A 13,194-nucleotide genomic window follows, 5' to 3' on the forward strand; every position below is an offset into this window, starting at 1 on the left:
GTCATGAAATCTTAGTCTCATTTAAAATGAAGCCCTCAATGTGAACATACCATAGAACTACAAAACACTCCCAATCTATACACAGAATGAGTTTGTATTGCACCATTGTGTAACACAGCACTTTTAGAGTTAACGTCAATGTACGTATCATTACTGTCAAAGTTAAACTATGCAAGTGTTCAATATAGCTATTATAATAATAGGCGTTTTGTCTTATTTCTAACCTGTTCTAAGCCGGAGAGAATCAACGCTTGTTGTTTCTCGTATGGGACAGTGTAGAAACTGTTGAACAGATGCAGCTTGCGCTCATCAGTCACTTTCCACACTCCTTTCTGCACGTCGTGGAACACGCTCTTCCCTGCAGGATACAGTATAACTAGCTAGCTACTGTAGCCATGTCGAATCATCCGGTGGATCGAGAAAAAGTAGCTACCTATGTTTCTTCTATAATCTAGCAATAACATTTGTAACGATAATGTATGAGTTATTAGCCAACGAACTTTAACTAATATGTTTTCTCTATAGTTACAAATTAGACAACCCACAACATACATGTTAGTTACTGTGCTCTATAGCTAGCTATCTTGATTGTTTGATATACGGTTCTTCCACATACCTCTTTTGGACAGCTTTTCCCAGTTTTTTCTTGACCCTTACGATTTGTATAGGGTTTTCCCGCATCCCGTAAGATCTTCCTTTGCCTGTCTTTCCATTCTTTTAGTTTTGTTTTACGTTTCTTTCCCACATTTCTGCGATTTTCATCAGCAACAGAAAGGTTGTGCGCTTGTCCGTCCATTCTGAGTGGTGCACATAAACGGTTATTCCACGAGAGCCTATCTTTAAATTTAAAATTATTGTTAATTAGCGCGTGGAAAGCTTGTGAAACCGGTTCACTATAGAAAAAGGGTGTCCAATAATGATTGTTCATGTAAATCTCTTTTTTTTTGTAAATGTCACATATATGGTTCTTCGTCTGTAGGATTCAATTATCCGCCACCATTGTTGCAACCCCTATTACCAGTCTGTTCAACCTCTCTTTCGTATCACCTGAGATCCTTAAAGATTGGAAAGCTGCCGCGGTCATCCCCCTCTTCAAAGGGGGTGACACTCTAGACCCAAACTGTTATAGACCTATATCTATCCTCCCCTGCCTTTCTAAAGTCTTCGAAAGCCAAGTTAATAAACAGATTACTGACCATTTCAAATCCCACCGTACCTTCTCCTCTGTGCAATCCGGTTTCCGAGCTGGTCATGGGTGCACCTCAGCCACGCGCAAGGTACTACACGATATCATAACCTCCATCGATAAAAGACAGTACTGTGCAACCGTCTTCATCGACCTGGCCAAGGCCTTCGACTGTCAATCACCGTATTCTTATCGGCAGACTCAATAGCCTTGGTTTCTCAAATGACTGCCTCGCCTGGTTCACCAACTACTTCGCAGACAGAGTTCAGTGTGTCAAATCGGAGCGCCTGTTGTCCAGACCTCTGGCAGTCTCTATGGGGGTATCACAGGGTTCAATTTTCGGGCCGAATCTTTTCTCTCTACATATCAACAATGTCGCTCCTGCTGCGGGTGATTCCCTTATCCACCTCTACGCAGACGACACCATTCTCTATACATCTGGCCCTTCTTTGGACATTGTGTTAACTAACCTCCAAACAAGCTTCAATGCCATACAACACTCCTTCCGTGGCCTCCAACTGCTCTTAAACGTTCGCTGCCCGCACCCGCCCGCCCGACTAGCATCACTACTCTGGATGCTTCTGACCTAGAATATGTGGACAACTACAAATACCTAGGTGTCTGGATAGACTGTAAACTCTCCTTCCAGACTCATATCAAACATCTCCAATCCAAAATCAAATTTAGAATCGGCTTTCTATTTTGCAACAAAGCCTCCTTTACTCACGCCACCAAACTTACCTTAGTAAAACTGACTATCCTACCGATCCTCGACTTTGGCGATGTCATCTACAAAATAGCTTCCAATACTCTACTCAGCAAACAGGATGCACACCAGTATCACTACTTGCACATCATCATCTGCTCATCTATCACTCCAGTGTTAATCTGCTAAATTGTAATTACTTCGCTACTATGGCCTATTTATTGCCTTACCTTCTCACGCCATTTGCACACACTGTATATAGACTTTCTTTTTTTTCTATTGTGTTATTGACTGTACGCTTGTTTATTCCGTGTGTAACTCTGTGTTGTTGTTTGTGTCGCACTGCTTTGCTTTATCTTGGCCAGGTCGCAGTTGTAAATGAGAACATGTTCTCAACTAGCTTACCTGGTTAAATATAAGCGAAATTGTTGGAAGCATGGCAGTGTTCCTAAAAGTTGTAATTATAACCATTTGTTTGCTTTGGCACTGCAAAGCTAGAACTACATATTTTGTCACTCAGGATGCATGGCCACTGTAGCAATGTATCCATCTGAAATATTGTGATTCATTGGAAACTACCTGGTTATCAATAGTGAAGCCAAAGCGATTGTATCAGTTTCTGGTAGGCAGATTTATAGTGTATCAAGTTTCCTCAAGCTGCAATGCTGTTGCAATAGGCCGTCATTGTAAATAAGAATTTGTTCTTAAAAACTTACTTGCCTAGTTAAATTAGGGTAAAATGTAAACATTTTAAATACATAGAGAGATCTCTGCTCGTCTTGGCCCAGTGATTGTCGTACATGATTTGCTTTTTTTGACTGAGCGCTTGCTGGTTGTCTACTTTGTGTGCAATTTAGTAGTATGCTAACTCTAGAAGTATGCCAAAGAATTAAAGTAAAAGATTGTGCTTGTGCCCTTACAGTAGCACCTCTGACCGTGCTTGATATGGGGAACCTTGCCTGCTTTTCACTGCGTTGTTGCTATGGAGATGCAATCTCCCCCCCTCCCTTGACCTCTGAACTCTGACCTTGATTTGTTTGTCCCTCAGACCTGAGAGCATGACCCCTCACCTGCCCTTTAGCCCCCGAGCACCCTCTGTTCCGGGGCTCCAATATTTTGAGATGCCAAAACCGATTGCAAAATGTCAGGCAGAGGAGAGGTCAATCAGGGCACTCCCAGTTCCAACACCCCAGCAACCTCTCCCTTTTGCACCCATGCAAAGGCCTGGCTTACCTGAGCCCACAGTCACATCCATGAAGTCACTTGACAGAACGAGGAGTCACTTGAACAAGATGTCCATGCAGATAGGGACACCGTTAGCCAAACCAGAGCCTGAACAGATTGTGACAGTAGCCAGTGGGCAGCAGAGGATGATGGCCCCGCCCGCCCACCGCACTGAGTTGCAGACCACACGGCTGTACAGAGTGTCGCAGAGGGGTCTGCCAAAGGAGAAAGACCCAAAGAAAGAGCAGGGGCAGACACTGGTCCCTAAGAAAGATGCTCCTAAATATTCTCCCAAAACAACAAGAGGTTCAAGATGTTCAAAAGAACAAGGGGTACCCATGGATTGGGGGTAAGTGTGGCATGGTGCACAATCACTACATACCCCTGTTCCTCAATGTGTCAGTCATTCAACTAGTTCTAAAACATGTTAGCATGTCCTGAAGACATGTAGTACTTATGTACCTTATAGGTTTGCATTTCAATAAATATTAAGGGTTGGTCCCACTAGTTATTTAAACACAAGAACATGTTTTGTAGTTTCCAGTTGGCACCTTTCCTCTGACATATATCCTTGGTGTCCCCTGTCCCTTTAGAACTAAAAGTATGGCTGCCTCGCTGCCATCTTGTCCAAAAGTGTCCAGTTACCCTGGTTTCCCATCCACATTGATTAGGAACAGATATAAGGCCCGACCCGAAGAATGGCCCATTGATAAAAGTCCATTATGGGAGAAGCCCCTGAAAGGAACACCAATTATCACCCCTGCCCCTGAAACATTGGATGAGGACCAGAAAGTAATGGAAAGTATGGCTGCCATGTTGCCAAGTTGTCCAAGGGTAGCCAGTGTTCCTGGGTTCCCCTCAGCACCACCACCCAAAACAGAAAGACCAGCACCACCACCCAAAACAGAAAGACCAGCACCACCACCCAAAACAGAAAGACCAGCACCACCACCCAAAACAGAAAGACCAGCATCACCACCCAAAACAGAAAGACCAGTGCCACCACCCAAAACACAAATGGAACCAAGTTTGGTGAATCTAGTGCCAACTTGCACAAGCGTATCCAGTGCACCTGGTTTGGCCTCTAGGAAACCAAAGGAGACTGAAGGGGCTGAGGCTGTAGGTTGGAGTGTGAATAAAAAGCTGAAATGGGAGAGACCACATGATGAGAAGACGGTTATTGAGCTTTCGTCGTCAATTGCTTTAGACCAAGTGTATGGAGACAAAGAAATGTTGAAACGTATGGTAGTGCTTGTCCCATTTTGTCCAAGTGAGAGTACTATTCCTGGTTTTCAATCTGTTCCAAGGCCCAAAGCTCAGGTTGTGCCAAGCATGGTTAACATAATGCCAACTTGCCCAAGGGTATCTAGAGTTCCTGGACTGCCAACCATAGACCCGGCAAAGACAGTAGACTGGCCAGTAGATACAAAGGCTCTGTTTAATAAGTTACCTAAAGAAGTAGAATTATTGATGGTCTGTTTAGAGGACGTTGGCACAGTTTATAATGATAGTGAAAAGGTCAAGAAAATGGTGGATCTTAAACCATCCTGCCCCAAAACAGCCAGTATTCCTGGCTTCCCATCTGAAACAATGCAAGAGCCTACTAAATTGTCCAATGTTGGGACAAGAAAGTTTTCTGAATCTGAACTGAATATGGTTAACCTTCTGCCTACATGCCCTTTAATGGCCAGAGTTTCTGGTTTACCCTCTAAACTGCCAATTAAGTCAGATAATGTTGACTGGCATGCTAACAGTAGGCCTATTTTGGAGAGACCAATGAAGAACAGAGCACTTTCTGTAGCGCAGGAAATGCGACAAAAGGACAAAGAACTTACCAAAAATATGGTAGATATGTTACCATCTTGCCCGAATAAGTCCAGAATTCCAGGTTTACCCTCTGCATCTAGGCAGAAGCTAGTAGACACACCAAGTATGACCAGTCTTCTGTCTACATGCCCTCCTAGACTTTCTACGGTTTCTGGTTTACCCTCCAAACAGCAAATCAGTTCTAGAGATGCTGATTGGCTTGTGGACAGAAAGCCACTGTGGGAAAAGCCATTAAGGAAAATGGATGTGATGATTCAACCAATTTCTTCAGCTCTTACCATTGCATATAAAGACAAAATAATGTTGAAATATATGGTAGCCATGTTACCATCGTGCCCAAGGAAGGCCAGTATTCCTGGCTTTCCTTCAAAACTGAAGCAGAGGCTAGGATCCCCAAGAATGATCATGAAGTATGATCTTCTTCCTACTTGCCCTAAACTTTCCAGAGTTTCTGGTTTACCCTCTAGACATCCAACTGAGTCAGAACCTGACTACTGGCATGCTATCAGACGGCCAATAATAGAAAAGCCATTGAGGAAAACAGTTGAGCTGATCCCTTCACTTTCTGTAGCACATGCAACGTCATATGAGCACAATGAACTTGTGGTTCCTCTCTCACCATCTTGCCTGGAAAAGGCTGGTGTAGCTGGTGTAGAATCTATGCCAAGTCAAAAGTCAAATATCTTCAGTCTTCATCCTACTTGCCATAAACATCCCAGAGTACCTGGTTTACCCTCTAGACTTCCAAACAATTCAGATGATATTGACTGGAAAGTGGACTGCAGTCCACTGTGGGAGAAGCCATTGAAGAAAAGAGAAGGACCTTTTTTACAAGATCAGGAAATGGCATTCAAAGACACTGAAATTCTGAAAGACATGGTAGCCATGTTGACAACTTGCCCAAGGAAGGCTAGTATTCCTGGCTTCCCATCTGCACCAAGGCAAGAGCCAAGTATGGTTAACATAATGCTTACTTGTTCAAGGGTATCTAAAGTTCCTGGATTGGCAACTATAGAACAGACACAAATAGTAGAATTACCAGTTGACAAAAAGTCACTGTCACCCAGAGAATGGCCTGATGAATCAATGTTCCATTTGGAGAATGATGGCAGAGTCGATCATAATAGTGAAGTGGTCACAAACATGGCAGCTCTGAAACCATCCTGCCCAAACGCAGCCAGTATTCCTGGCATCGCCTCAGCATTAAGGCATGAACCAAGCATGGTTAACCTTCTGCCTACTTGCCCTAGATTGGCCAGAATTTCTGGTTTACCCTCCAAACACCCAACAATGTCTAGACATGAAAATTGGATTGTGGACAGAATGTCAATCTGGGAGAAGACATTGAGGGAATTGGATGTAACGATTCAACAAATGTATCCAGCTCATGAAACATATATGGTAAAACATATGGTAGCTATGGTACCATCTTGCCCCAGGAAGGCCAGTATTCCTGGCTTCCCTTCTGCACCAACGCAGGAGCCGAATATGGTTAACCTTCTGCCTACTTGCCCTAGACTGGCTAGAATTTCTGGTTTACCCTCCAAACAGCCAAATAAGTCTGCAAATGTTGAGTGGCATGCTAACAGCAGGCCACTCTTGGAGAGACCATTGAGGAAGAGAATGGCATGTCTAATGCAGGAAATGCCACACAAGGACAATGAGCTAATGAAAAATATGGTGGCCATGTTACCATCTTGCCCAAGGAAGGCTAGTGTCCCTGGCTTTCCATCTGCACCAAGGCAAGAGCCAAGTATGGTTAACATAATGCCAAATTGTCCAAGGGTATCTAGCGTTCCTGGATTGGCAGCTATCGAACAGACACAAACAGTAGAGTGGCCAGTTGATAAAGAGTTACTGTTGCCATCTAGAGAAAGGCCAGGAGAATCAATGTTCCATTTGGACGATATTGACACAATCTATCATGATACGGAAATTGTGAAAAATATGGTAGCTTTGTCACCATCCTGCCCCTGGAAGGCCAGTATACCTGGCTTCCCCTCTGCACCACAGTCGAAGCTAGAAGACACACCAAGTATGATCAGTCTTCTGACTACTTGCCCTAAACTTTCTAAGGTTTCTGGTTTATCCTCTATAGAGCGAATCAGGTCTAGAGATGAATATTGGTTTGTGGACAGAGTGCCACTATGGGAGAAGCCGTTGAGGGAAAGGGGTGTGCCAATTCTAGACATTTCTCCAGCTCATGATAAAGACAAAGATCTGAAACATATGGTAGCTATGGTACCATCTTGCCCCAGGAGAACCAGTGTACCTGGCTTCCCTTCTGCACCAAGGCAGAGATCAGTAGAAACCCCAAGTATGGTGAATCTTGTGCCTACTTGCCCAAAGGTATTGACTGTTTCTGGATTGCCAGCTTTGGATCTGAATCAGGCACCAGATTGGTCAGTAGATAAAGATTATTTGAACATTTCACCAAGAAAAAGGTCAGGATTATTAGATCATGTTGGCACAGTCTATAATGATAGTGAAATGGCCAGCACCATGCTTGCTCTTACACCATCCTGCACAAGAGCAGCCAGTATTCCTGGCTTCCCCTCTGCACCAAGGCAAGAGCCAATTATGATGAACCTTCTGCCTACTTGTCCTAGATTTTCCAGAGTGTTTGGTTTACCTTCTAGACATCTGCATAAGTCTGAAAATGTTGTCTGGCATGCTAACTGGATAACACTTTTGGAGAGGCCATTTAAGAAAATAACAGTTTCTTTGGTACAGGCAATGCCACATGACAACGAAGACGTTACAAATAACATGGTAGATATGTTACCATCTTGCCCGAAGAAGGCCAGGATTCCTGGTTTTCCCTCTGCACCACATCCCAAAGCTGAGGTAGATCTTAGTATGTTGAGTCTTGTTCCTGCTTGCCCAAAAGTTTCCAGTCTCCCAGGTTTCGCATCCATTGAAGGGCCTACAACATTAGAGTGGCTTGTTGACCCCAAGCCTATGTTTGAACACTTGCAAAAGAAGGAAGAGGAAGAAGACATTTTTCCAAAAGACCGACCAAAAGAAGACACTGAAAAAATGAAAGCAATGGTTGCTTTGGTGCCATGTTGCCCAGTAGCATCCATGATTCCTGGTTTCCCTTCTGCACCACGCAAAAAGGCTGAGGAGACACCAAGTATGATGCATATTGTTCCCTCCTGCCCTAAAACTTCTAGTCTCCCAGGTTTTCCCTCCATTGAGGGGAATAGGGAAACAGGGTGGGTAGTTGATGAGAGGCCATTTTACAAGAGACCACCAAAGGAGAGGAAAGTCATTTTTGACAGCTCAAAAGCAGACAAAGAGGAAAGGAAAATCAACATTCCTTTGAGGCAATCATGCCCTCATGCTGCTCGGATCCCTGGCTTCCCATCTGCACCACAACCCAATAGGTTGAGTCTTGTTCCCACGTTCCCTAACGTTTCCAACCTACCGGGTCTCGCATCCACTGAGGGGGGTACAACGTTAAAGTGGTTTGTTGACCCCAAGCCTATGTTTGACCACTTGCAGAAGAAGGAAGACATTTTTCCAAAAGACGGATCAAAGCAAGACATTGACAAAATGAAAGCAATGTTTGCTTTGATGCCATCTTGTCCTGAAGCATCTGTGAATCCAGGCTTCCCCTCTGTACCGGCGAAGACGTTTGCAGACACACCAAGCATGATCAGTCTTCTGCAGACTTGTCCTAAAGTTTCTAAAGTTTCTGGCTTACCTTCGAGACTTCCTATCAATTCAGATAAAGATGGCTGGTGTGTAGACAAGAGGCCACTGTGGGAGAGGCCATTAAATAATAGAGGCACACTATCCTTTTGTCCAGTGCAAACATTATCATTCAAAGAGAGAGCGATGATTACAATTATGGTGTCTATGTTACCACCTTGCCCAATAAAAGCCACCATTCCAGGCTTTCCCTCATCGTCACGGCACAAGTCGGATAGGGCTCATATTAGGGTGATCCCAAGCATGGTATGTCTATGGCCTACCTGCCCGAAATATTCAAGGGCTTCAGGTTTCCCCTCAAGACGTCCATCCAAGGCAGGACATGATGGCTGGCATGTTGACAGGGAGACATTTTGGGTTAAATCGTTGAGGAAAGGAGAGGGGCTTAATCTCCAGCTTTCTCCAGTTGAGGATATGTCATTCAGAGACAGAGAAATAATGACAAGTATGGTACCATCATGCCCAGCCAAAGCCACCCTTCCTGGCTTCCCATCGGCTCCACAAGCCAAAGCCTCTCATGTTGAAGTAGAAAAAGAGCCATGCATGACTTCCCTTTTCCCATCTTGTCCGGAAGTGTCTCGTATCATTGGTTTTCCTTCAAGACAATTGATCATGTTGGATGATGGTTATGTAGAGGGCTGGCCGATGGTCAAGGGTGTAGTCTGGGAGAAATCACCAACTAGGGTTGCTAATACTCTGGAATGCTCTCCATTTGAGGGAGACTGTTGTTACAGAGACAAAGTCATGATAAAGGCAATGTTATCTCTTATACCATCATGTCCATGTGTTGCTTTGAATCCAGGTTTCCCATCTCTTCAGATTTGTCCATCTGAGGAAATGTCATTTAGAGACAGAGAAATATTGACAAGTATTGTGCTGTCATGCCCAGAAAAAGCCACCCTTACTAACTTCCCATCGGGTCCACGAGCAAAAGATGCTCATGTTGAAGCCGAGAAAAAGCCATGCATGACTAATCTTTCCCCATCTTGCCCGGAAGTTTCTAGTATAATTGGTTTCCCTTCAAGACAGTCAGTCATGTCTGATCACGCTTATGTAGAGGGCTGGCCGACAGTCAAGAGTGTACTCTGGGAGACACCACCAACGAGGGTTGCTAATACTCTGGAGACTCTGGAATGCTCTCCATTTGAGGGAGACTGTTGTTACAGAGACACACGCATGATAAAGGCAATGTTATCTCTTGTACCATCCTGCGCAAGTGTTGCTCTAAGTCCGGGCTTTCCATCTGTGTCACAGCTCATTGTAGAGAAGCTTCCAAGTATGGTGAATATTGTGCTATCTTGCCCCAACATTTCTAATGTCATTGGGCTCCCATCCATAAAGATAGAACTAGCAGAGCAGGATCCAGTTAAGGGTTGGCCAGCTGACCAAAAGCCATTGTTAGAGAAGCCAGTGAAGGCGAGGCTCTCTGTGACTGTACTTTCATCCCCAGTTATGAGTAGATTAAAAGATGACAAAGAGTTTGACAGACATATGATGGCCCTGGAGCCAACATGTCCAGAAGAAGCCAAAATACCTGGTTTTCCCTCTGCCCCAAGACCCAAGACAAAGCAATACATCACTGCTACAGTTAAATCATCATGCTCCAATGTTGCCAAAGTCTCTGGCTTTCCCTCTTTACAACCAGAGAAAGTAGATAAGGTTTTAGTAGAGAACTGGGCTGTGGAAGATGGACCATTATGGCAGCAAACACAGAAAGAGATTCCAGCTATTGGAGTCAGTAGAGCAGATGATGCCAAAGGAATGGCAGCTATGTTACTATCTTGCCCAAAAGACGCTAGTATACATGGCTTTCCATCAGCACCATGGCCTATAGAAGAACAAGAGCCAAACATGCCCAGTCTTTTGTTAACTTGCCCAATGGTTACACATGTCCAAGGAATTCCATCCACAAAGACGCAAAACCAAGAGGATCCTCCAATTCATCAGTGTCCTGTGGAGGAGAAGCCATTTTGGGAAAAGTCACTGAAAGAGAAAACAGTGCAGTCTCTGGCACCCACTCATGATGAATTAGAGAAGGGAATAGTGTCTATGTTGCCATCTTGCCCAAGTGAGGCCATTGACCCTGGCTTTCCATCGACACGTTGTCAAATGCCTCTCGACAGTGATTCGTCTATAAATCAACAGTCAAGTCGAGGTGAAAGGATGGAATGGGCAGAGGAGATATATGACTGCAAGGAGGGCCAAACAGAGCTTAGCCACAAACCCAAACGAATCGAATCAGTGGTGAATGAGAACAAACAAGAATTTAAACATGGCTCAGTTTTGGAGAGGCTCAAGGAAGAGGGGGTCATTCAGACCCGATATGAGGCGCAAGAAGTGGGCGTTCTAGAAAAAGGGTGAGTGAGTGGGAGTAGGAGAGCAGACTATTCTAAATCTGCGTTATGGCACTTTTGTGAGACTTTAAAGCACATTTCTCTGCCTGTCAGTTGCCTGTCAGATAGAGTATGAAACACTTGCATTTCAACTCTGTTTTCAGACACTTGCACTGCCGAATGTGGCACTCCATTCCTACAGACATGCCATTGTTCTTGACTGTCAGAGAGAGGTGGGTTGTGTTGGTTTGCTGCAGGAGTGCAGCTGTTCTCGTTTGGCTGCTTACAATAATGCTTGTGCACCATCTCCTCCACATCTGACTGACACTACTGTGTTTTTGCACTATTCTTGCAAGGTGCATGCCCTGTGCTTTTCACTGTGTAATTCTTCCCATTTATTTGGTCTCTCACTTCCTGTCACTCTCTTTCAGCCCTTCGTGTCAGTCTCCCACTCAAGGGGGACAGCCATTACCGTATGGGATGGGAGCAGCTGTTGACAATGAGCCAAAAGAAATTTCACACAGCCAGATGGCGTGTGAGGTTGTGGCACTAGTAGAGTATCAAGTTGTAGAAGACTTGGACATGATATGTGAGGAAGAAGCGGTAGATGAAGTCTTAGAGTCAGTCTCTGGAATAGAGCATTCTGGGAAGGACGAGGTTACTGTGGCTAGGCAGGTGAAAGTTTATGAGATGCGGTAAGTGTGAAAGGGCCACAGCGCTCAACCTCACTACCTGCCAGCATGGTGCTGGTTTAGTTGTGTTGATCTGCATGGTGTTGCATTCCTATGGCTGTTTTTGGAGTTTGGATTTAACATAACTTAAACAGAGCATTAGCCAAATGCAGGAATGGTATGAAATCGTATATTGTAAGATTTGTGCTTCTAGACTTAATTGAATTTGCAATATTTTGCATTATCAGTTACAATTTTGATGAATATATATACTGAACAATAATATAAATGCAACATGTAAAGTGTTGGTCCCATTTTCATGAGCTGAAATAAAGATCCCAGAAATGTTCCAAACGCACAAAAAAAAATGTTTCTAAAATGTTAGTCATTAGTGTGCATTTATCCTTTGCCAAGATAATCGATCCACCTGACAGGTGTGGTATATCAAGAAGCTGATTAAACAGCTTGACGCAGCCTGACATATTACACAGGTGCAACTTGTGTTGGGGAAAATAAAAGTCCACTCTAAAATGTGCCGTTTTGTCACACAGCACAATGCCACAGATGTCTGAAGGTTTGAGGGAGTGTGAAATTGGCATGCTGACTGGAGGAATGTCCACAAGAGCTGTTGCCAGAGAATATAATGTTAATTTCTCTACCATATGCTGTCTCCAACGTAATTTTGGAGAATTTGTCACTACATCCAACCGGCTTCAGAACCGCAGACCATGTGTAACCACGCTAGCCCAGGACCTCCACATCCGGCTTCTTCACCTGCGGGATCGTCTAAGACCAGCCACACGGACAGCTGATGAAACTGTGGGTTTGCACAAAAAAATATTTTCTGCACAAATTGTCATAAACGGTCTTGACCTGACTGCAATTTGCCATCGTAACCGACTTCAGTGGGCGAATGCTCACCTTCGATGGCCACTGGCACGCTGGAGAAGTGTTCCCTTCACGGATTAATCCCAGGTTCAACTGTACCGGGCAGATGGCAGACCGCGTGTATGGCGTCGTGTGGGCGACCGGTTTGCTGATGTCAGCGTTGAGAATAGAGTGCCCCATGGTGGCGGTGGGGTTATGGTATGGGCATATAAGCTACGGGCAACGAACACAATTGCATTTTATCTATGGCAATTTAAATGTACAGAGATACCGTGACAAGATCCTGAGGTCCATTGTTGCGCCATTCATCTGCTGCCATCACCTCATGTTTCAGCATTATAACGCAAGGCCATGTCGCAAGGATCTGTACACAATTCCTGGAAGCTGGAAATGTCCTAGTTCTTCCATGGCATGTACCAGACATGTCGCCCATTGAGCATGTTTGGGATGCTGTGGATTGACGTGTACGACAATGTTTTCTAGTTCGCATAGCCATTGAAGAGGAGTGGGACAACATTCCACAGGCCACAATCAACAGCCGGATCAACTCTATGTGAAGGAGATGTGTCGAGCTGACTGGTTTTCTGATCCACGCCCCTACCTTTTTTAAGGTATCTGTGACCAACAGATGCATATCTGTAT

The 13,194-nt window shown here is 44.5% G+C and overlaps 1 protein-coding gene across 10 annotated transcripts in view; it reads left to right on the forward strand.

The window, feature by feature from the left end:
• LOC139416184 (uncharacterized) overlaps positions 1 to 13,194 on the forward strand; it is a 67,977-nt gene that overhangs the window by 35,199 nt on the left and 19,584 nt on the right. For 6 of the 10 annotated variants that reach the window (XM_071164545.1, XM_071164543.1, XM_071164549.1 and 3 more), the window contains 4 exons: positions 2,941 to 3,465; positions 3,710 to 11,017; positions 11,158 to 11,226; positions 11,425 to 11,688. In XM_071164545.1, the coding sequence (XP_071020646.1) occupies positions 2,941 to 3,465; positions 3,710 to 11,017; positions 11,158 to 11,226; positions 11,425 to 11,688 (8,166 nt within the window). The remainder of the gene's footprint in view (positions 1 to 2,940; positions 3,466 to 3,709; positions 11,018 to 11,157; positions 11,227 to 11,424; positions 11,689 to 13,194) is intronic. The other 4 variants (XM_071164550.1, XM_071164552.1, XM_071164551.1 and 1 more) reach the window with 1 other exon arrangement.

Source organism: Oncorhynchus clarkii, chromosome 9, assembly GCF_045791955.1.
Source record: "Oncorhynchus clarkii lewisi isolate Uvic-CL-2024 chromosome 9, UVic_Ocla_1.0, whole genome shotgun sequence".
NCBI classification, from domain to species: domain Eukaryota; kingdom Metazoa; phylum Chordata; class Actinopteri; order Salmoniformes; family Salmonidae; genus Oncorhynchus; species Oncorhynchus clarkii.